Source organism: Nomia melanderi, chromosome 13 (assembly GCF_051020985.1).
Source record: "Nomia melanderi isolate GNS246 chromosome 13, iyNomMela1, whole genome shotgun sequence".
Taxonomy (NCBI): domain Eukaryota; kingdom Metazoa; phylum Arthropoda; class Insecta; order Hymenoptera; family Halictidae; genus Nomia; species Nomia melanderi.
In genome coordinates this window covers 9,232,976-9,257,216 of record NC_135011.1, presented here as the reverse complement: position 1 = coordinate 9,257,216, position 24,241 = coordinate 9,232,976, and the positions used below count along the sequence as shown (strand labels likewise).

The 24,241-nt window shown below is 34.1% G+C and overlaps 3 protein-coding genes across 6 annotated transcripts; all 3 read left to right on the top strand.

Annotated features, from left to right (window-relative positions):
- The first annotated feature begins 133 nt into the window (after window positions 1-133).
- Window positions 134-5,180, top strand: LOC143175251 (odorant receptor 22c-like). Of its 3 annotated transcripts, none has more exons than XM_076373481.1 (5): window positions 134-527; window positions 1,165-1,417; window positions 2,149-2,252; window positions 4,020-4,295; window positions 4,835-5,180. In XM_076373481.1, the coding sequence occupies exons 1-5, from the start codon at window positions 333-335 to the stop codon at window positions 4,901-4,903; spliced, it is 897 nt and encodes a 298-aa protein (XP_076229596.1). In that variant the 5' UTR covers window positions 134-332; the 3' UTR covers window positions 4,904-5,180. The 3 variants fall into 3 exon arrangements, with proteins under 3 accessions (XP_076229596.1, XP_076229597.1, XP_076229595.1); XM_076373482.1 differs by lacking the exon at window positions 4,835-5,180 and adding an exon at window positions 4,563-4,769; XM_076373480.1 differs by lacking the exon at window positions 4,835-5,180 and having other exon boundaries at window positions 4,020-4,769.
- A 686-nt stretch (window positions 5,181-5,866) lies between these two features.
- LOC143175247 (odorant receptor 13a-like) lies at window positions 5,867-10,858 on the top strand. Of its 2 annotated transcripts, XM_076373464.1 has the most exons (7): window positions 5,867-6,095; window positions 6,224-6,621; window positions 7,150-7,402; window positions 7,738-7,841; window positions 8,236-8,571; window positions 8,973-9,248; window positions 9,635-10,852. In XM_076373464.1, the coding sequence occupies exons 2-7, from the start codon at window positions 6,427-6,429 to the stop codon at window positions 9,707-9,709; spliced, it is 1,239 nt and encodes a 412-aa protein (XP_076229579.1). In that variant the 5' UTR covers window positions 5,867-6,095; window positions 6,224-6,426; the 3' UTR covers window positions 9,710-10,852. The 2 variants fall into 2 exon arrangements, with proteins under 2 accessions (XP_076229579.1, XP_076229580.1); XM_076373465.1 differs by lacking the exons at window positions 5,867-6,095; window positions 6,224-6,621 and adding an exon at window positions 6,910-7,005 and having other exon boundaries at window positions 9,635-10,858.
- A 50-nt stretch (window positions 10,859-10,908) lies between these two features.
- On the top strand, window positions 10,909-14,343 carry LOC143175235 (odorant receptor 13a-like). Its single transcript, XM_076373366.1, has 3 exons — window positions 10,909-11,514; window positions 12,874-13,105; window positions 13,696-14,343. Exons 1-3 carry the CDS (start codon window positions 11,408-11,410, stop codon window positions 14,014-14,016), a joined length of 660 nt encoding a protein of 219 aa, XP_076229481.1. The 5' UTR covers window positions 10,909-11,407; the 3' UTR covers window positions 14,017-14,343.
- Window positions 14,344-24,241: the final 9,898 nt, after the last annotated feature.

The following is a 24,241-nucleotide window of genomic DNA, read 5'->3' as shown; positions in this document are numbered from 1 at the left end:
ATCGGTCACGTATTAACGGACTGAATCATTCGTTCAATGCACCCTCTGGGCTCACACGCATGATATTCATTACCGTAGGCAAGGGCTATATAATTGCTGCTGTTGAATCATTAATAATGCACTTCTGACTTGAACTTGGCAGCAGCTTTACTTTACGCGTGACGGAAAGTGCGAATAGTAGGTGTGAAGATCTTATTACATGCTAAAGTGAATGGACAGGTGGAAATGTTGTCAGGTGGAAGAGACATTTCGACTCACATGTCTCCGGAAAATCAATTAAAGAAGTTTCGTACGAGACGGAAACGAGTACTTCGTGGTATTCGAAGTTTGCCATGCAACTGGTACAGAGTACAGATTATTCCATCGACTGGACATGCCTGTTAATGAAATCCGTAGGCCTGTGGCTGGCAGCAGATGAAGCCGAGCAACGCCGCCGGAATGCAGCGTTGATTTACACGATCTCCGTGATCTTCATCGCCACGTGTATCGCAATCAGGGATATTTATTTCTCCTGGGGAAACTTCAGTGTAAGTGTGCAGCGTGACGTATTTGAATATGAGCATTTAGGAATTCTTCCGTGGATGATTAGTTAACTATATTTGTAATGAAAAACAGATATGTAGAATATAGGAAAAATTCTTTTTAAAGAACAGTATAATATCGTGGGTATTTTATGCTAATTGGTTCCTGATTTTACACGTCGATTCAAAAGAGAATGTAGTTTTCAGAAATATAGTTGCTAAATTTGTTCTGCTATGTTTCTGCTAGATGGTTTCTGATTCTTGATTTTAATTAAACAGAAAATGTAGTTCTGTGATAGATATTAGTTACTACAATTATTGTATTAAATTTACGCTAGTTGATTCATGATTCTTTATATCAATTGAAAATGTAGTCTTTTAAAAACTAATTACTAAAGTTATTGTCGATCTATATCTTAATCGATTTCACTGATATTGGCAAAGTTTAATGACACTGATGTAATTCAATGAATATTATATATATAATAATAATATATTATACGAAGAAATATCATGTTATATGATAATTTCTATGTTCTATATCAATGTTATATAAATAAGTGTCTTCAACCAGTATAACATCACTTACTTTCATTTCATACGTGCAACTTAAACTAATGTTTAAATTATTTCATGCTAATAGGACTGTGTTTACATTACATGCAACATTTTATATCTTATGATCGTCCTTTATAAGATCGGCGTTTTGTACACGCACAGATTGGAATTCTTTGACTTAGTTCGGTACACGCAGAGTAATTTCTGGCATTCGAACTACAGTCAACAAGAGAAAGTGATTTTAGCCGAATGCAAGAGGCTATGTGGCGTGTTCATCGTTGTTATTAGCTTTTGTTGTCAGGGCACTTGCGCTGGTTACTTGGTAACACCTTTATTGGGTAAGTGAATGCAAATATGCAAACAATAATAAATCTTTATGCAGCCTTCATTCATACGTGGCCAGAGAATTATTATGCAAATTACAATCTTCGTTGATTATTTTAGGGCAGCAATATTCGAATACAAATATATTTTTATTAAAGATTTCAACGAAACAAAGATATTATATGAAAATCTTTGAATTTGTTTAATGATTGTTATTTATTGTCTTTTCTGTAGAATGAAATATTTTATAAATGTACAAGAACGACAAAATCGTAACTTCTAAAAATGTGTAACAGTATTTTATGTTAAGCGATAGACTATGTTAGATAATATGTTAGAGGTGCTATTTAGAACAAAAAATATGTAGTAGAACTACGTAAGAGAATTTTAATTTAAGAATTTATATAATTTACACTATGAATATTTTAGTTGTAATAATCGCTCACAAAGTGTACAAATTCCAAAAATTTCTGCAAGAAATTAAATAACTACGTATAGAAATAACAGAGGTTTGTCTATATGATTAAAACACTTAATATGCTATATTAATAATAGTTAATTTTTATTTCTCTTCGTTTCAATTGTCTTTTTTTTACTAAAGACAGACTTCTTATTATAAGGATTTACGAAAATGTATTTAAAAATACATGGAGAAAAAAGAGACATTCATTAAACAAAGCTTTTCAGAAATAACTATTGATATCACGTTCCGTGTCCATAAGAAAATAGTACTTTTACGTTTCAGCAAACATTGGAAAAAACGAATCCGACAGGATACTGCCGTTCAACATGTGGGTCGATTTTCCCACAGGAACTTCACCGTACTATGAAGTACTGTTCGTAATTCAGGTATTGTTATTTTCATTCTCATCAGTGCTTATTTTATGAAAACGTCGCTTTTTGTACAGATATCTCATGATACCTTGATTCAATCCTATCGAATTATCTAATGTAACAAATTCATAACATTTTTCAATTATAATTTATATTCATGAACTATCGATATTTAATATTTCATTGTGACCTCAGAACTTTTTTCTCGAATATATAAACGAAACAATCCAATGAAATAACTCCACGTTTCAAAATAAAATACATGAATTTCATACAGTACACATTTGGAAATGTCAACGATAAAACCTAGCTACACTTTATGTAGCATTAACAATTCACTAAATTAAAATTCAATGAAACTTCAACAGTTCACTAAATCAAATTTCCTGTTTAATTGAACCTTGATCTTTAGTTGTATATACTTCCTGACATTGAAATTACATGTCCGATTATGTTGATAAAATAAGTATATAATAAATAAGATATAAATAATATTCTAAATACTATAAATATCAGCAAGTGTAACGACAATAATTACTTTCATGCAGATTTTGTGCGTGTACCATGTCGGTGTGTGTTACATTTGCTTCGATAATTTCTTGGGTCTCGTGAACCTGCAACCTGGCTAGTCAATTTCGTATACTCCGATGCAGACTCGGTAATTTGAACGATATTATTAAGTTTCGCGCAAAAGGCTATGTTTCCGATGAAAGTATGAAGAAGTCCGCAAAAATTTGTCACGAGAAGTTGAGAAGTTGCGTGAAACAGCACCAAGAGCTTATCGAATATTGCAGGCATCTCGAAAACATATTTACGATGATGATACTCGGACAGGTACTGTTTCTGAGCCTGATAATGTGTCTCGTGGGCTATCAGATATTTTTAGTGAGTATAAGAATGTGTATATACACAAATTAAAAGTTCATAGGAACATTTTCATAAACGAAGTTTCATCAATGGTTTACCTAATTACAGAATCTAATGTTTAAATTTTAATACACGAACACGTATTATATATAAATGTATCAAGACTGTAGGAAATTATTAAACAAAATAAACGCCGCATATAGCAATAAAGATTCATTTTGTGAATTGAGATCTTGTTCTTGACCTTAAAAGATGTCTTTTGAACTCTTTAGTTAAACAATTTAGAGATTCTCTTATCTAATAAAATAAATTTGCTTTCTTTGTTGATTTTATAGAATAATCAAAGAAACGTTTACGTAATCAATGAAGTGCTTCTATAAGGTTCCGAATTTATTACTAATATTACCTATAACCCTTTGAAATATTATAGAATTACTATTGGACTATGGATTCTTATGCATTTATGGTATAATTGAAAGTGCAAAACTGCACAGAATGCTCATGTTACAAAAGAATATATAAAATATCCAAAGTGTAGCATTTTTATAATATTTTATTTAAAAAATCCATTTTCTATTTGTATTTTCATAATTATATTCTTATAAATGTTTATTCGCATAAAAATCCACAATCTGCTGCTTATACTATACATGCAAAACAGTATAAAATAATATTTCAATAATATTTGATCGTCTCAGAACTAACGGGGTTATACAATTCTCCCTGCATTTTCAAAAACAAAGATAAACAAAACCTTTTGTAATCTAAAATATCTCACGATCTATGCATAATATTGAAGGAAAGAATATAAAATTTTAAAAATAGATAAAAATAAACGAACTGTAACGAAAGCACATTACTTATGGGATGAACCAATATTATACATTTCTTCTAATTAGCTTAATATTTGTACAGGCAGATATACCTCCTTCCCGTAACATCAGTTTGATGCTTAATTTGGGCGGCACGCTGGTTCAGCTGTTCATGTTCACGTATGGTTGCGACGGCTTGATACATCAAAGCGCCAGCATTGGCAGAGCGACATACTCTGGTCCGTGGGCGTTAATGCCCATGGACAGGATCGGAAAAATCCTACGGAGAAACATACTATTAACGATTTTACGATCGGGCCGGTCTTGCTGTTTAACGGCAAACGGATTTTTCCCAGTGTCCTTGGAAACCTACACTGCGGTAATTAACACACTCTATTTTGTAATTACTTCATACCGAAGAATTTTAACCTTCCGCAGTATGACCATATTCTAAATATTGATTTTGCAATGCAAACATTTGCATTCAAAAGATGATATTTCAAGTTCATTAATGTTGTTTTGCTTTATCTTGGATTTATTTATTTTACTTTGTCCTTTGTTTATTTATTTGTCTTTATTTTTGATTTATTTATTTTGATATATTTTTCATTTATTTCTTATATTTTTTTATTTATTTATTTTGTAGAACGAATAACTGAAACACACTGTCAAGAGTAAAACTACTATAGCTGTTGCAACGATTTTTTTCCACTTCCTCATTTTGGTGTAGCTGAAACTATAAACATATTTGTTTGTAAAATTCTTTTAAGCTGCTTTTCGTTGATTTGTTTCTTGATCAGAACATTAAAAGTTAATATGTATATTTAACGGAAAATGAATATTAGTATGTTGTTTGGATATAATATTACAGTTGGAAAAAATTTCCAGTGTGATTAAATTCTACATGTGTTATTTTAGGTTCTCAGCACTGCAATGTCGTATTTTACGTTACTAAGGCAAAAATCCGTAAACGACGAAGAAAATTAAAACTGTTGGTTTGATACTTAAAAGTAATGTATAGGAAAAATTCATATGGAAATATTATTATTATATTTTTCCTATCTTTATGAATATGCAGACGACATTGTAAAACAACGGAGAAATCTGGTATCAACGGGAAGTGTAACATTTTATATTTATAAAAACATTATTGTTACAGAATGAAGTATTCCATAATATAGGATAGGGAAATAATAAATAGATTGAAGAACGTTGGAAAATAACTCAATGTTCCTTGGTTTTAATTTTGTATTTTTCGTACGAATAAAAATATCAATAACCATCGCTGCTCTATATTATTAATTTGAAAATTCATTTAATTAATGATATATCTATAATAACATCTTAAATAGAATTAAGATTTAAAACAGGGCTTATTCTTAGTGTCACTCCTTGTCTTATGACACGGCCCATGGTTGTCGACATACTGACTACTCACGAATAAAAATGACCATGGACAAACTTTAATGTTATCATGATTAATGATACTGATTAATCCTCCAGAGACAAGAATTAGTTCACTATTCCTTGCAGTGCCTTCCAGTTCTTTATCCATTACAGTTGTCACTGATAAATAAAACGTTTCATATTCTTCACAGCTATCCTTAGTAGGTAGACAAAAATGATAATTAATTAAAACAGAAAAATAAATGTGTCTGAAATATAATGAAAATCATGTAGTATATCACAATGACGCTGTCCTTGAAGGATCAAAACTTTTTCATTTGTCTCGCATCGACGAGTATAACAGAATTATACATCATGCGAAAACTACACACACGAAGTCAATGGAATGTGCACGGTTCTGGTCCTAATTACTAACATTTACCGGTACCTCTAATTATTACATACTATTAATCACGTTAACTAAAACACGCGTTTATTATTAATATTATCCGATAATTACTAATCTAGACTTCTCTCATTTTTTATAGCTATCTCTAGAAAGGAGAACAAAAATAATAAATAATTGAGACAAAGATGCGTAGTCCCTGAAGGTCTGCAACTGTTTAACTTCTTATCTATCGTCAACGAATATAGTAGAATAATTAGTTACTCGGACAGTATATATACAAAATGTCAAAAAAATGTGTATACCTGATAACTCGACACTTGATAACGTCCAACAAGCAAAGAAGGCAAGGCGTCGCCGATACCAGCAGAAAGTGAACTCGTCTCGGTCAGTAATCATCGAAATGAATCATTCGGTCGATGCGTCCTCGCGCCCCACACGCATGATATTCATTATCATAGGCAAAGGCTAGAAGACCGTTGCTGTTGAGTCATAAATAATGTACTTTTGACTAGAACTTGGCAGTGCCTTTACTTCACGCGTGATAAGAAGTTCAGATGGCAAGCGTCAGGTTCTTATTATCTGCAAAGGCGAATGGACAGGTGGAAGCGCTGTCAGGTGGCAGTGACATTTCCACTGACATCTGAGAAAATCAATTGGAAAGGCAGCGTACGGTTCGAAAGGCGAATATTATCTTCTGAAGTAATCGTATCTCATCATGCGTATCGCACAGACTGAAGACATTTCTATCGGCTGGACATGCTTGTTAATGAAATCCGTTGGTTTGTGGCTGGCAGCGGATGACGCCGAACAACGTCGGCGAAGCGCAGCGCTGATTTATACGATCTCAGCGATTTCTATTGCTACGTGCATTGCATTCAGGGATATCTATTTCTCGTGGGGGAACTTTAGTGTAAGTGTGTATTTCGAGAAATTCAAGCCAGAAAGTTGTTAGTATTAACGGAGGGTTGTTAGATGGAGATTTGTGATCAGGCGATTCTTATAATTTTTTTTTCTAATACTTAAGACAGGTTTTTAAATTATTTTTCACATTAGTTTCTTGGATTTATTCTTTGAATTACTGTGCACGCTAGTGTAATGCAAGAAAAATGGAACGTAATTATGTGAAATATACACATGTGTACGCAAAAATGTACATGTCCCTCTACTCATCATATGACAAATCTTCTCAATAGTATTCTTTAGTCACTTCTATTTCCTTTATAGTACTTTTACAGTAGGAAAATGTAAAAATATACAGTCAGTGGTTGATTAACATTATTTCACAAAAATTTAGGTAAAATAGTAATGCTCGAACAATTTATTTTATAAAAATCATGTAATACTATGTCTTCTCTATTTTCAAAAGTCCCGAAACTGTGAATTAACGTTTAATTTCATTAGGTAATCGTAATTAGTGTTTGTTATTTTATATTTCTAGGATTGCGTTTATATTTCGTGCAACATTTTATACCTGATGATCGTCCTCTTCAAGATCTGCGTCTTGTATGTAAACAAAATCGAATTCTTTCACTTAGTTCGATACACACAAAAAAATTTCTGGCATTCAAACTACGATTTCCAAGAGAAACTGATTCTAGCCGATTGCAAGAGGATATGCAGTGTTTTCATCATTGTTCTGAGCTTTTGTACTCAGGGAACTTGCGCTGGCTACATGGTGACACCCATATTAAGTAAGTAGATAAACTAATCTAACAAAAAAATTCTCTTTTGCATTACTATACGTATACGGAGATAATATAATAATTGTATTGGGAAAAAGTTCATATATAAATGAGTTCATATCAAATAAGTTTAATCGAAAATTTTTTTAAAGGAACCAAATAATTTAAAATACCAAATTGGTTCATATTGGTATAGATTAATATTGACAATTAACCTTTTGAACATTTTTTCATGTGTTTAAGAAAATATAGAATAAACTAATGTAAGCTTTAAGAATTCTTCTGGAAATAACTTTTGATATTAGGTTTCATGTCAAGACAGAAATAGTACTTGTGCGTTTTAGCAAATATTGGGAAGAACGAATCCGACAGGATACTGCCGTTTAACATGTGGGTTGATTTTCCCACAGGAAACTCGCCATACTTTGAAATACTATTTATAATTCAGGTATTATCATTTCTATTGTAATCCGTTTTATTTTACTATTTTGTGAAATTCTTTAACATTAGAAACTATTAAAAGTGTCTTAGTAGAATTTACATTCGCGAAATATGTAATGATTGATAGTAATATAGTTACTTATTCTAACAATACAGCAGGGCAAGATAAAATAATTTTATTTTTAAAAACAAATCAGCAGAGATATAGTTTAAAATTGTTTTTACAGTGGCCACATTTTTTGCGAGTACATAATCAAAATAATTCAGAATAATCCAAAAATCGACGTTTACAAATGAAATGAATACAATCAGAATAGTAAATCAATGGTACTTGTAATGATAATAATAATTTTAAACGTTAATTATCTGTGAGTATAATAACAATAATTCTCTCTTTGCAGATTCTTTGTGTGTATCATGTTGGAGTATGTTACATATGTTTCGATAATTTTTTATGCCTGATAAATCTACATGTAACTAGTCAATTTCGCATATTACAATACAGGCTCGATAACTTGAACAAAATCATGGAGGCACAAGCCGATAATCTAGTTACCGAAGAAACCATGTCAACATACACAAAAAAATACCTTACGAGATTGAGAAGCTGCGTTCAACATCATCAGTCGCTAATCGAATACTGTAAGCACCTGGAAAACATATTTACGATGATCGTACTCGGACAGGTGTTGTTTTTGAGCTTGATATTATGCCTCGTGGGCTATCAGCTATTTTTGGTAAGTACAGGGTACAAAAAAATGAATATAAACTATTAGATCTCAACTTTGAAAAAGCTGTATATATTTAGTTAGACATAATCTTTAATAAAATGAAAGAACCTTTTTTTGGAAGTTTTATTCAGAGTTTTCGCTCAAGTTAACATTTTGCTGGAATTGTACAAGAAAAATCTCTTATTCGTTGAATCACCGTGTCTTCTTTTAATTTTAAGTGTCAGTTTCACATCATTGTAGATAAAAATTGGCGTATTATGCGAAAATAAAACAAGTTAAGAACTGAATTAAAATGAACTAAAAAGTATTCATAATCCTTCGAAAAATGTGCTGTAGGATAACTCTAAAATTATTCTATTAGAATAAGAAATTAACATATACATGTCTTTCTCTGATTCATTATATAGGCAGATACACCTCCATCCCGTAACGTCAGTTTGATTCTCAACTTAGCCGGCACACTCTGCCAGCTATTGATGTTCACGTACAGTTGCGATGGTTTGATACGACAGAGTACTAATGTTGGAAAAGCGACATTTTCTGGGCCCTGGGCGGCAATGCCAATGAATAAAGTTGGTAAAGTTCTGCGAAGAAACATATTAATTGCGATTTTGCAATCAAGCCGACCTTGCTGCCTTACAGGTAGCGGATTTTTCACGGTATCATTAGAAACCTACACTGGGGTAACGTATTATACTTTTGTTTAACAAATTGAATTTTGATAGACTTATGGAGTATTTGAATATGAAAAACTCGAGCAAAAATAAAATACAATTAAGCAGCTGATAATATTCAATGTTAACATATTAAAGCTATTAAAAAGGTATAAAATTCTCGATAATAATGGATTAATAATTATTCATTTTTTGAAATTACACGTATTTACGGAGGTTTTATTTTACATAAAAGTTTGTAGCCTATTCGTGTATATTTAATTTAAAGTAGATCATTAGAAGAGTACTTTGACTTTAGTATTTTGTTAACATATTTCGAATCTTCCATACGTGATTAATAATTATAAGCAATGACACAACTAAAAATAAATATTAAACATTTCACTATTTTTTAGGTTCTCAGTACTGCAATGTCGTACTTTACTTTACTCAGACAGAAATCTCTCGACGAAGAAGGAAATTATGGCTGAGTCTACAGAAATTTCGTTACACATATGACAGATAAAAATAATATGCAAGCAAAATCAATCAAGAGCCTCCATTACTTATACTAGCCTAACTAATACGTTAGTAATTCTGTAGCTCTAATAACTCTTGAAAATTATTTTTAATGCAAAGTACTAGTTTATACCCGTATCCTTATTAACGATTTTATCCATTTTGTGCACTTCTCTTTAAAACTAATACTTGAATAGTAAACGTAAATATCCGATGCAAATATTAATATCGAACGATGATTTATGTACTTTAAAATTAACCTCTCTATGTTACTAAAACTTTTCAATACATCTATAGAGAAAAATCATTTAAATTTCAATTCACTTTCAACTGAAAGCTGGAGGTATATAATAGCATATATTTCTGAAAATAGTTAATAATAAAATTCAAGATCAAACACGAAGCTGCATTAATTCACTACTCAATATATTATGAAAAATGAAAACAGAAACGAACATCACACAAATCACCAAATACTGTGTCTGCACCCCACATTACATGACCCTCCTTTAAAACTAGAATCACCGAGCATTTAATACCACTGATATGAAATCCTTATCATAAAAATTGTAATTATAGATTATTTTCAGTTTCATCAGACATTCAGTACAGTATTCAAGTGAAACTATTTATTTTCAAGGTCATTTCAAATATTCAGTACTGTAGTGTCGTCTCGATTTACAACAATTCGGGATTTTGAGTACAACAGAAGTTGAAGAAATTGTAGAATTGACTCCGGAGAACACGTCATTTTTTAATTGTTAGTGGTGACACTATTTTTGTTGACTGACTCGGCTATCCATTTTAGATTCAGATTTTTGGTGATTTTAAACGGCTCCTATCCGGGAAGAAACCTTCTCTTAAATTTCCTCGGTGAAGGAGTAGCGATTGAGGCGGAAACCGCGTATTCTGTCCTTTGGATTTTCTGAGTCTCCGAAGGGAAGGCGGTCAATTTATTTCATAGGCCAACGTTTAACGAGATTCTTGCGAGGTAACCACCTCCAATCTAACGGTTGTCTTCAGGTAGTGCGAGTACCGATGATTGACCTATACGTCCAAGGCCTCGACCGTAACAGCTAATACGTTTCTGATACTCATTTGAACTGGCACTGTAGTTCTAGTGTTAATCATCAATGCAAAAGCCTACAATAAATCAATCAAAACACTTTCAAACTTCTTTCCAACTTCCGCCAAAATTTTACTTCCTACAAAGCAATCACAAGATACACGAAATTCTTCCAAAAGCTTCTAATCCAATTCGATAAAGAAATGTTCCTCGTGAACCAACTGTCAATCACTACACGGTCAACAGCGAAAAATATCCCCAAGTACACTAAACTTTTCCGGCGCCAGCGATGAAGGAAAGCTACGAGTATTCTCACTGATCATTTCGTTTGCTAAACAATCCATCCTTCACGAATAATGCACGACGCATGTTCGATTGATCGACTTTGTATCCATGTCGGTTGCATTTCCACGAGGGAAAATGAAGAAATGTGACGACAATAGTTCCAGGAGCTGATGAAAAAACACGGGAGCCCTAAATACAGGGTGGAAGTAGATCAAAGTCGCAGTACGAGGTGGCTCCTTGACTTTCACATCCTCGATGATCTACGGTGGCGGTTTCCGCCTGAAATCGATCGACGCTCACCGGTCATTCGAAATTCAACATGCGCGTCGAGGAGACTGAAGACTTTTCTCTGATTGTTACCAACTTTTATCTGAAACTTGCAGCATTTGGCCAGCAAATAATCAAAAAGAAGGACGTCTACGAATCTATCTGATGAAATAATTATATACAGAATTATGAAGAAATTCGTAATTCTGCGTGAATTTGTTATTAGTTAGACGTTAGAATTAGTTATTGAAATAAAGGAAAGGTGTACATTATAACACATAGTTACCAAAATTACGTCGTGAAAATGAGAAGTTGCAAACTGAATTATATTGTATTTCCAGTTTCTGTTAAATATACAACTAATTGAATGTTTTAATGTATAATGCATATAAAAGCAATTTTAAAGGTAAATGCTGAAACAACATTCAATTAATTAAACCATTACATAGTACAAAAGTCGGAGCTCAGTCGAAAGCTATCTTTAATCTAATCTTGATAATAAGTTTTCTTTTATAATCACTGTACTCGTTTCTACAACAGTTTACACTTTTATATAACAGTCGAGTCAACATGATGCTTGAACGAATCCAGATTTATGCTCTATTAATTCCTGATTTCTACTTGTTGATGTTCAACCGACAACTCTTACGAGACATTGCACATTAGTTTGCATATATAATTCAATATATCCTGATACAGTTCAGTTGAAATTACTTATTATATGGACAATTGAAATAGCGAATTCCAAATCAGCAGAAGTCAATTAATTAGCATTTCGACAAACTCAATCTCAATATATATATTTTGAAGTTATTTCTTTACGTTTTCGTTCCTTCGCAACCTGTACCGCTATTCTTTTACAAAAAGGAGTCCGTGCAGAAATTCTGCTTGTACCACAAATGGTGTTGACCTCCTGTTCATGATTTATTCCTCAGCTGTAGTCGGTTCAATACCTTTATCGTTAACAGTTAAAGTACCATGCAGTTAGATTGAATTTCAGAAATTTCTGTACAGAAACTCCAAAAGTGTATCTATTGAAGTTTCAATTGAGTTACAATTCAGTTTGCGTATTGCTAAATCAAATTCTTAAATCATTCAAGAAGAAATGAAGAATGGGCTAATTTAATCCGTTTGGTGGTTTTAGTGTTAATACTTTATCGAACAAAGAGAAAAATTCTTTGCACATTCCATGTCCATCTTTGTCCTAAAATATAACAATTGATGACGGAAACACAATATTTCACTTGAAGTCACATGAATCGAGTAATATTTGTGTTTGTTAGATTTTGTTTAAAATATTCACCCCGAGTCTCGCACGATATTGTAAGGCGAGGAGTTAAAAAGATTGGAAAGTGCATATATGCACCCACAGCGCTGAAAAGGTTAAATTTCGTATCCTTTCACACTTCTGCAGATTCTCGTTGTGTACCAATATGGCATTTTTTACCTTTGCCTGGACAATTTCTTGTGTGTCACCAACTTTTACACTGCCAACCAGTTCCGTATATTACAATACAGGTTAGAGAACCTATACAGAACGAGTAGCATGGAAAAACAATATAAAACATCGCAACCCATATCGCCTCAGTGCGCAGACGACTCTTACGTTACGTTTAAGAACTATGTGAGACAGCATCAATCGCTTATCGTGCATTGTAATAAAGTGGAAAAGACGTTTACAGTGGGAGCACTCGGACAAGTGCTGGTTTTCAGCATATTAATATGTCTCGATGGCTATTTAGTATTAATGGTTAGTTAATAATTATAAACAAATACCTATTGCAATATTACAACAGAGTTCGGTAGCATTTGTTTGCTAATCAGTTTGAGTACAATTGCAACTAATTTGTTCTCGAATTAATTGTTATCATCGTTATAATTATTATTACAAACATTCTTGTAAATAGCTGGAACTACAAAAGTCCACTGTAACACACATAATTTAGGACATTTTTTAATAGTCATACAAATTAATTCTTTTCTTTGAACCGTTAATTCTCTGTTATATGATAAATGATCATTACATATCAATATATATATGAAAAAATTAGTATAGAGCGTATAGATCTGAAGAAGAATGCTACGCAGGTTTAAATGAAAATAATGTTACTTTCTAATTAGAATTTTTAAATTATTTCCTTTAAGTTTCATTTGTTCTTCTTCCGTTAACCTTCCAATTCTTCCTGTAATTATTATAAAACAGATACACACTGTGAAAAGTCAATGTAGGAAAAATGATTAGGCTTCGAAAATAATTTTAAGTTAAAATTTTGATTGCTGTTTTTTCATGTTCGATAGAAAATCGTGTTAAACTGTCGATAATAATACTGCGTCACGTAGGAAGAAGCGCCGGTTTCAAAATGCCTCATTTTCGCGTTTCACATAATCGGCTGCATCTGTCAGCTGTTGATGTTCACCTACAGCTGCGATTGTTTGATGAGGGACAGCATGGATATCGCTTCGGCCGTTTATTCGATGGAATGGCAATTACTACCGATGAATTATAGCGGAAAAATGCTGCGGAACGACATGCAATTGGTCATCATGAGGTGGAAAGAGCCTTGTGGTTTGACAGCTAGTGGATTCTTTATCGTCTCACTAGAAACCTACACGAAGGTAATGGAAATTATAATACTATTTAGTTACAGAATTATGATATAGTTATGACGAATTATTATTTAATTAATTAATAACAATAATTTTAAAACGACTCATTTTTTCACGACCATGTTACGATGATTTATAATAATTTTCTCAATCATCAGTTATGATGAATTATGATGAATTTTTTATGAAATAAACTTAAATAACATTCAAAAAATGTTTCAAAAACATGATTTTAATTTTATGTGAGCTTTGAGAAGGATTTGTAATTGCCCTGTTTATTGTTATATGTTTCCCTAAATAATTCGTTAATTCTAAATGTACCACAATAAATAGAATTTGTACTTCATGTTGATATTTGTGTGGCTTACTATAGGCTCATCAGTGAAGCACTTTATATTATACATGCATTATATGCTACAAAATTTCGAATTATGTAAAATCATTGCAGGCGTTGAGTACAGTTGTATCGTACTTCATGCTATTAAGTTCATACTGAAAGTCTATGAAGGATTAATTTTGCACGCGTACTCAATACATGGTACATACCTGTTATATACAATCGAATATAGTCATCAATAAATAAAAATTTATTCTTACTATTGGTAATAAATGTTATTTGACTATGCTTTGGGATATGGTGGTCTATTTGAAAAATTTATGAAAAAGGATTAACGATTATACATAAGTATTTACAATTCTATTCATAAAAAATGGCCTTGGAAATATACTGTAGTATACGAAAATAATTACAACAGATTATTCAAATCACTTCAGAATTTTATATATATATATAAAATATATATATATAGTATATATCAATAATGCATGTTAATATATTAATATTTTACATAAAAATCAAAAAACAGCAGTTTATAATCATTCAATAAGAAACAAAGTAAAAAAAGGATAGTGAAATAAATTAACAATTATAAAACAAGACAATCTAGTATATTATTTTATAAAGCTAGAGTTTCGTTTCTGTAAGGCTAGAGTATTTGAAGTATATGTCATTAGATTTTGTTACTGTTTGCAATATAGTTGGTCCCACGACTGGTCATATGTTACTCGTGCCTAATAATTACGGTACCATATGTGCAAAACTGTTGAGGTAGCAACTATTTCGTTTCGTCCTGAGTGATTGTAGCCTGCTGTTGATGGCCCAAATTACTAGGTACAGTCAGTTATTCAAATTGTCCGACATCCGGTGGCCTATTATTAGATCATGAAAAAACTATGTCATACCACTTACACATTACAATTTAATCATATATATAAACGGAAAGGATATCATAGCAAAATAGTTGCTTAGTACTATTAAAGTATTCATTGTTTAGTATGTTTCTGATCAATATTTTCATTTCCACAATTTAACACCACAATTAGCGTGCGCTATTGGAATATTTAAGATTGCTTATTTGATTAATAGAAATTGTATATTTTTCACTTGCTCATGCAACAGCTTACCAAATTATTGAAGTACGTAAAATATGTAAATTTACCTATAATAATGAACAAATAGTATTCCATTTAGATAAACAAAAAGATAAATAAATAACATTCAGATTTGTCGAATTCGATTGAAAATGTCCATCGCCAGTCTGACAAGATATTACAAGAGATGGGGTTCCAATGCAGAAAACAAATCCCAGATAGTACATTAGTCAAACTGAACACGCTTTAATTGGACAGACTGTATATTATTCCGCGTTTTACATGCGCCTTTCTTCCAGTCACACAGCTGCAAGTCAAGATCAAGATTCACAAGGGGTTTGACAGTAGTCGAACGAATGTGGTGCGTAACCCATGAACCCCATCCATTGCCCGACGACGATCAAGCTGCAATTACAATACATCCACGCATGTATCACAATACGTTTCTTTCTACCTTTTTTGTTCTCTTTCGAATCGCCACGCGTAGGTAGTAATAAGAATAAACACAAAGTATGTGACCGATGACTACAGAATGTCAAAGATGAGTCAAAGCCTTTCAATGGGGAATAAGTGTGTCCGAATGGCAACGATTTTCCAGCATGCAACACCGATGAAACCTACTACTCGGTTGCACGAAACTTGAAATGACCGAGGCGCACCGCGACGACTTTTCGATCTTCGTCACGTCGTTTTTGATGAAAGTTGTTGGACTCTGGACGACCGACAATGAATCTGAGCAACGGAAAAGGAACATCACTTTGTGTTACACGATGCTGCAATTGATGTGCGGTGTCTACCTGCAGTCGATGTATTTCTATCTGTTAAGAATACATACAGTTAAGAAATAACCCTCATCGTCCCGTTTGCATAGTCAAGGAACATTTAGTTTTTACGATAGAGAAAAAGGCCCGGACACATTAAATAAAACCCTAACCATTCGAGACACCATAAAACAAACAAATTCAGACATTTTCAATACACAAAGGACGGCTTAGCTTCACGACACCCTAACGGTACTCCACACTCCTACTGACGATACCTGACTTGACCTGTCCAACTTACCCTACAAGGCGTGACCACAAGACAGCAGATTCAACCCCCAACAACTTCATTGGACGAAAATATTTCCCACCTTTTAACATACACACGAAACAGTACACACCCTCATCTCCACAATTAGTATAAGACACACTCGATTGTACAAATCAGACAGAGTTCATCAAGACAGCGACATCATAGTATTAAGACAAGTATTTTCAACAACAAAATAAAGGGACACACAGTCCGATAAATCAAGCCAATCCTTGTTAATTATTCAAAACTTATTCAGTACGCCAGTGCAACCAAGTTAACAATAAATATCTGGCCTTACAAACCAGATACATAAAATTAACAATTTCTTTGGTCCATTGACCTACATTACACATTAACATTTTGGTCCTTCGAGCCGGATACATCCGGAACTAGTGCAACTAACAAACAAACTGTACTTGTGCGAACGAGTGAACCATACATATTACGTGTGAGTTCAACAAAGGCGGCTACTCCAATTGGTACAGCGGACTTCCATTCTGCCGACGCTGTTCAAGGGATAGGATCTTACATCTCATCATCGAGAGGCCTAAATATTCCAGCAGCCCAGGGGAACGTCATTGCCGAGCCAAAAAAAGGGAACGCAGCTACAACGTACAAGATCAAGCAGGAAAACAGAAGCGGAAACATCAGTGGTGATCGCCTTCCTACACAAATTTCCTATCTTCAACCGTAAGTCATTTCTCCATTCTTCGATTTGAGTCAGTTTATAAATATGGAAGCTACATTGAAACAATCTACTGTAATCCGAGGTCAAATCAAAGCGTCATTGACTCGCTTTAAAGCATACTTAGATTCATTTAATCATTCATCGTCTGTCACTGAACTTCAAAAACGGTTAGAGAAGATAACACCTTTGTACGAAAAATTTGACACAGTACAATGTCAAATCGAGTCGTCCGTAGAAGGTACGCCGTCGGCTGAGGAACATACAGATGTTCGCGATTCGTTTGAAAATTCATTCTTTCAATTAACCGCGTTAGCAGAAGACATAATATCACGATCTCAAGCACATCATACACAATCCACTCAAGCACCAACACCTATTTCAGTTATCTCTGGTACAGAAAATCGTATCAAATTACCGACCATAGAATTGCCCACGTTTGACGGTTCCTATAACAATTGGGTGAAATTTAGGGATACTTTCGAGTCACTCATACATAATAATCCAAGTCTGTCAAACATAGAAAAATTCCACTATTTAAACGCATCAGTAAAGGGCAACGCAACACGTACAATTCAGGCTTTAGGCATATCGGAATTAAATTACACGCTTGCTTGGAATAGAATAAGGGATCGTTATGAAGACTTGAAAACGTTAAAGTACCATCATGTAAGATCAATGTATGAAACACCATCTTTTCCCAAAGAATCATTGACGGGTTTAAGACATTTAATTGATAACGTTAACAATAATTTATTAGCACTAAAAGCACTTGGCGAACCAACAGACTCTTGGGATACACTCATAATATACTTACTCACATCAAAATTGGATATTAACACACAACGCGAATGGGAAAGGAGAATGAATAATATTCAGGGAGATGTATCGCTACATGATATGATGAATTTTCTTGAAAATCACTGTAAATACTTAGAAAGAATCACAGCAGACAAAATAATACCCAATAAATTCACAAACGAAATTAGGCACAACAAATTCAAAGTCGTTACCACACACGTAGCGAACTCGCATACTGGGTGTCCTCTCTGCACAGGGGATCACCAGTTATATAACTGCTCTAGTTTTTTGAGATTGTCTCCCATTGAACGTCGAGCAAAAATTCAGGATTTACACATATGTTTCAATTGTTTCACAGTAGGTCATAGAAGCATAGACTGCACACGAAGCTTGTGTAAAAAATGCTCAAAGAAACACAACACATTGTTACACATAGATTATAATACAAACGCATCACCTCAGGTTAAACCAGCTCCCACAACATCAAGACAAAACACATCAAACGTAAACGCACACACTACCACAAATATGCACGAATCAATTACCGTTCAGACAGTTATCACACAAGAAAATAAAGTGACAATGTTAGCCACTGCCTTAGTTTATATTAAAGATCACCGCGGAATAAAAAGGGAATGTCGTGCTCTTTTAGATTCAGGGTCACAGTCACACTTCATGTCGGAAAAATTAGCAAACACACTACAATTAAATCGTGAGAAAATAAATGTTCGAGTCTCAGGAATTAGCAAGTTAGCAAAAAACATCCAGCATCAGGCACATACAAACATAATCTCGCGTTTCAACGGTTTCAGCAAATCAATTTCTTGTTTAATTTTACCAACCATCACTGATAATATTCCAAATCGACCAGTTGACTCTTCGCTATTAGGGATTCCATCCAACATGTTTTTAGCAGATCCATACTTTAATGTTCCCCGAGAAGTTGATATGATTATCGGCGGGGATTTATTCTGGGATTTAATGTGCGTAGGACGTCACTCATTAGGACCCCGCCATCCTTCCTTACAAAAAACACAGTTAGGTTGGATTATCGTAGGAAAGTTAGAACTTTCTCCCTCTCTCGCGGAAACACACACCATCTGTCACTTAGTCACAAATGAAGAGATTCACAAACAATTAGCGAAATTTTGTGAAATCGAAAATGACACGAACGAACACACAAAGACACCGCATTTTTGCGAAGAACATTTTAACTCCACTGCCACACGAGACATGGAGGGGAGGTACACGATAGCAATTCCATTCAAGGAAAATTTAGAACAATTAGGCAATTCGATGCACCATGTAGAGAAACGATTACACAACTTAGAACGTAAACCAGATACACAACCCGACATTAGGGAAGAATACACTAAATTTCTAGAAGAATACGAATCATTAGGACACATGAGCGAGGTCACAAATAAGGAAGAACTATACACACACTCAGGGTATTACTTGCCACATCACGCAGTTTACAAAGCAAATAGTACTACTACGAAATTGCGTGTCGTTTTTGATGGGTCTGCCAAGACCACGTCGGGGCTTTCACTGAATGACGTTCAATGGGTCGGACCCGTAGTTCAAGACGATTTAATATCGATTCTTTTACGATTTCGAAAACACCGGTACGATCTCTCGGCAGACATTGCCAAGATGTATCGGCAAGTTTGGGTGCGAGAACAAAATCGCAAATTCCACCGCATACTTTGGCGCAAAGATAAAAACAGCACGATCAAAACATTCAAGGCATACATGTGTGTATTTGTATGTTTCTCCACTAAGGCTGTACATTTAGAATTAGCAACAGACATGACAACTTTATCATTCTTAAATTGCCTAAAAAGATTCATAGCACGCCGCGGATTGTGTCACACCATTTTTTCAGACAATGGTACTAATTTCATCGGAGCACGCAACGAACTTCTCGATCTTAGTAAATTATTAGTTGATAAAGAACATCCTGAACGCGTTGAAAAATTTCTAAGCGAAAATAAAATTCAGTGGCATTTGACTCCCCCTCGAGCTCCACACTTTGGAGGATTGTGGGAGGGAGCAGTTAAATCCACTAAGAATCATTCAAAGAGAATCATTGGCAAAACTCGCTTAACATATGAAGAAATGTACACCGTATTAACTCAAGTCGAAGCATGTTTAAATTCACGACCCTTATCCCCCCTTTCCGATGATCCAGCAGATCTATCCCCTCTCACACCTGGACACTTCCTTACCGGCGACTCACTAACCGCATTTCCAGAACCTGACCTGAAGCATATCCAGGAAAATCGACTCAGTCGGTATCAACACCTCCAGAGTATGTTACAGCATTTCTGGCAACGATGGCAAGCTGAATATCTCCATCAGCTGCAACAACGCAACAAATGGCGAACAAAATCCCCTACTACATTTGGACCCGGGACACTAGTTCTAATTAAGGACGACAACCTTCCACCACTCAGATGGAGGCTGGGAAGGATCGTCGAACTTCACACTGGAGCTGACAGGATCACTCGAGTGGTATCCATTAAAACAGCGGAAGGCCTGACCAAACGGCCACTCACCAAAATATGTATCCTGCCAATGGATCAAGACATAGAAGTTCCACCAAATGGATAATCACAGGAATTGCTCCTTGTATTTATATATTCATAATTCAATTGTATATAGATTCAAACCCACACCGTACATTGTAAGCTGTATATATTGACACACACATTCATTATGTAATTTAAGTTCATCTCGCATCAACACACACATTTGTATGGGCAGTTATCATATTTTTCACCACACACATAGACTCTTTGAACGAAGTCGTTCAAGGCGGGCGGAATGTTAAGAATACATACAGTTAAGAAATAACCCTCATCGTCCCGTTTGCATAGTCAAGGAACATTTAGTTTTTACGATAGAGAAAAAGGCCCGGACACATTAAATAAAACCCTAACCATTCGAGACACCATAAAACAAACAAATTCAGACATTTTCAATACACAAAGGACGGCTTAGCTTCACGACACCCTAACGGTACTCCACACTCCTACTGACGATACCTGACTTGACCTGTCCAACTTACCCTACAAGGCGTGACCACAAGACAGCAGATTCAACCCCCAACAACTTCATTGGACGAAAATATTTCCCACCTTTTAACATACACACGAAACAGTACACACCCTCATCTCCACAATTAGTATAAGACACACTCGATTGTACAAATCAGACAGAGTTCATCAAGACAGCGACATCATAGTATTAAGACAAGTATTTTTAACAACAAAATAAAGGGACACACAGTCCGATAAATCAAGCCAATCCTTGTTAATTATTCAAAACTTATTCAGTACGCCAGTGCAACAAAGTTAACAATAAATATCTGGCCTTACAAACCAGATACATAAAATTAACAATTTCTTTGGTCCATTGACCTACATTACACATTAACACTATCATTCCAAAGGCGATTTTAGCATAAGTCCGTCGATACTTTGCACTTGAATATTTTACACTGTAAACGTCCGTCGTTTTCTACTAGCCCTTTGGGCTCCGGAGACGTCTCTCAGCCGCCAATTTGAAACAACAAAATAAATAAAATATAATAGTTCCCTTGAATCCTGTTGTGAAAGAAATCACAGTGCAAAGACTTAATATCGACAAAGATTGCATTTCAATTCAACCCGTTTAATCTCCCTACTCACGATTGACTCCCAGCTGACAATCAACTTCGACCATATGATAAGCGAATCCATTCAATCATAGTAACGTACTTGGTCTCTTGACAAGATACTATCACGATTCACGTATTTCGTTCTGTGTTTCGCATTCACCATTCGCTTGTCGACACCGCTATTACCGTGACCAACGGAGGGATTGATAGCATTCGCACAGAGATGATGCATAACTCATGAATCTTATGGATGGTTTTCTCGATCAGGAAACGTTAATTACAATACACCAGCGCACGCATAATTTACGTTATAATTTGTACTTTCTTTCTCTTCCGGCTTCTCGTTAGAAGTAGTAATAACCGCAAATACTAAGTACAAGGTTGGTGAATAGGAGATGTTAGCGGGTCAAAGGGACCAATGGATGAGTCGAATCATTGTTAACATGTTGAAATAATCCATGCTCGTGTTCGAGATCAGTGTCGCCAACAGTTGTCTACTTATTTGTTATTCAGGATGATTACAAACGAGACTCACAACATTTCATTCGCGTTGACAGACTTCTTCATGAAAGTTTCCGGCTTCTGGATATCCGCAGATCGCAGTGAGCAACGGCGAATGAATATTACGTTGGGTTACACTACTTCCTTGAACCCATTTTCTATCTATGTGATACTGGCGGATATATATCACGTGAGAAGCGATTTCAATGTTCAGTATGAGACCGAAATGTTCGTTTTATAACTTATTCCTTCCAGAATAAAGTCCTTTTTCATTTAATCTTAATCGTTCAAGCATGCAAACGTTTCGATGCTATTTGCGTTATTTTCTGTTCACACATTTGACGATAGTTTGCTACCTTGGAGCCCCTTTAATAGGTATGAGGCCTAGTTGAAACTCGAACTTCGAACTTTGAAATTCTGGTACTAATGTTCTAATACGAAATAGGCAATGGAAAATATAAAATGCAAAATGGAAAGTGGGAAATGAAAAATGGAAAATGAGAAATGAGAAATGAGAAATGAGAAATGAGAAATGAGAAATGAGAAATGAGAAATAGAAAATAGAAATTACCATGGGACATACAATTTATAAAGTATAAAATGCACATATTACAAATATAAAAGCTTCCTTGTTAGTCAGGGACGACAAAATGAGCGTATCGTCCAGTGGATGTTACGTACACTAGCACTATTTTTTTCCCAGATAGATACAAGCAATGAGAAACGTTTCATTTTTATGTTTCACTTGGTTAGCTGCGTAGGCCAACTGTTGATGTTCACCTATAGTTGCGACGGTTTAAAACACGAAAGCGTGAACGTGGGTGCAGGTGCATACGGAACTTCATGGCCAAGCTTGACAATGGACAAGTATGGAACCACGATGAGAAAAGATTTACTATTTATACTGGCGAGATCGAAAGTACCTTGCTGTCTTACTGCCCGAGGATTCTGTGTTGTATCTTTGGGAACGTACACTAGTGTAATCACTTGCAATTTTCTATTTCTCGTTCATATATTCATAATAATGATGTGATACAAACTATGAGAGAGTAGTGGTTGCTTTCCCAATATTTGATAGAAACCTATGGAACACCCTATATACATATATACATTAATATAAGTGCGTTTGAATAAATGTCTAAAAGAGGGATACATGTTATGAATCTTCCAAGTTTTTCAAAACAAGGCTTAAAAATCGCTAAAAACGCTTGTACTTATATAAAATTTTGTGTTGAAAGTTAGTTAATAAGCCTTCATCGTCAAGTAATTATATTCATTTTTTAAATATTTAAATTTTCAGATTTTTCTGTAACTTTTATGAAATGTACAATTATATTTTGTTTGTATTCTATACATTTTGTTTGTTATATCTAGTGCTTGCATTGAAAGTGTAATAAATATGTACTTAATAGAATGTAAACCTACTTATATTAATATATGTATAGGATGTCTCAGAAGATTCTGCTCAAACTTCGTCAGTTCTATAGGTAAAGTGTCAAACAGCTAACGATTTATAAATGGTTTATCACAAAATTATTAAGAAAAATATTTTTACATGCATAATATATATATATATATATTTACTTTATATTGTTGAGAAGCACTTTGGAGGATACAGGTTATATGTAAGTCTGATGCGTTAACGAAAAATATCTACTTCTGCTGTATTGAAAATATTTGATGCCGATTTGTTGCAGTTGGTGCATGAAACAGGCTCAGATGTGTGTAAATAACAATTCTTATTTTTCTATAAAACAATTTTATAGTATTCTTATATTGCAGGAACTGTTTGGCATATAATATGTAAAACATGATTTTAAAACAGATTGCAAACTAATTGCATTTTCAAAAATCTTTTTATAAAAATTAATGAACTTGATTTGGAAAGTGCAACCCGAATTTTGAAAAATGAGTTATCAGCAAAACTGTTCTAACATTTTTATGGGCATGTAATAACAAAACATATTTAAAAAGGCATAAAATATAGAAAATATAGGGAACTGTAACTCTTGACTTCATATCCTCATCTTCATGAGTACATTATCTTATCATGCAAGTTCATCGTTTTAATCATCTACGAACAGTTTATTACAACTTTTTCAAAACTTCATGCCACTTCTCAG

What these genes read in the sequence shown, in the direction of transcription:
- LOC143175251 (XM_076373480.1), top strand. Translation starts at nt 333, where the DNA reads ATGCAACTGGTACAGAGTACAGATTATTCCATCGACTGGACATGCCTG. An exon ending in TCTCCTGGGGAAACTTCAGT is followed by an intron (nt 528 to 1,164) that starts GTAAGTGTGCAG and finishes TCATGCTAATAG; the next exon opens with GACTGTGTTTACATTACATG. An exon ending in CTTGGTAACACCTTTATTGG is followed by an intron (nt 1,418 to 2,148) that starts GTAAGTGAATGC and finishes TTTACGTTTCAG; the next exon opens with CAAACATTGGAAAAAACGAA.
- LOC143175247 (XM_076373464.1), top strand. Translation starts at nt 6,427, where the DNA reads ATGCGTATCGCACAGACTGAAGACATTTCTATCGGCTGGACATGCTTG. An exon ending in TGGGCTATCAGCTATTTTTG is followed by an intron (nt 8,572 to 8,972) that starts GTAAGTACAGGG and finishes TTCATTATATAG; the next exon opens with GCAGATACACCTCCATCCCG. An exon ending in CATTAGAAACCTACACTGGG is followed by an intron (nt 9,249 to 9,634) that starts GTAACGTATTAT and finishes ACTATTTTTTAG; the next exon opens with GTTCTCAGTACTGCAATGTC.
- LOC143175235 (XM_076373366.1), top strand. Translation starts at nt 11,408, where the DNA reads ATGCGCGTCGAGGAGACTGAAGACTTTTCTCTGATTGTTACCAACTTT. An exon ending in AAGAAGGACGTCTACGAATC is followed by an intron (nt 11,515 to 12,873) that starts TATCTGATGAAA and finishes ATTACAATACAG; the next exon opens with GTTAGAGAACCTATACAGAA. An exon ending in ATGGCTATTTAGTATTAATG is followed by an intron (nt 13,106 to 13,695) that starts GTTAGTTAATAA and finishes TGCGTCACGTAG; the next exon opens with GAAGAAGCGCCGGTTTCAAA.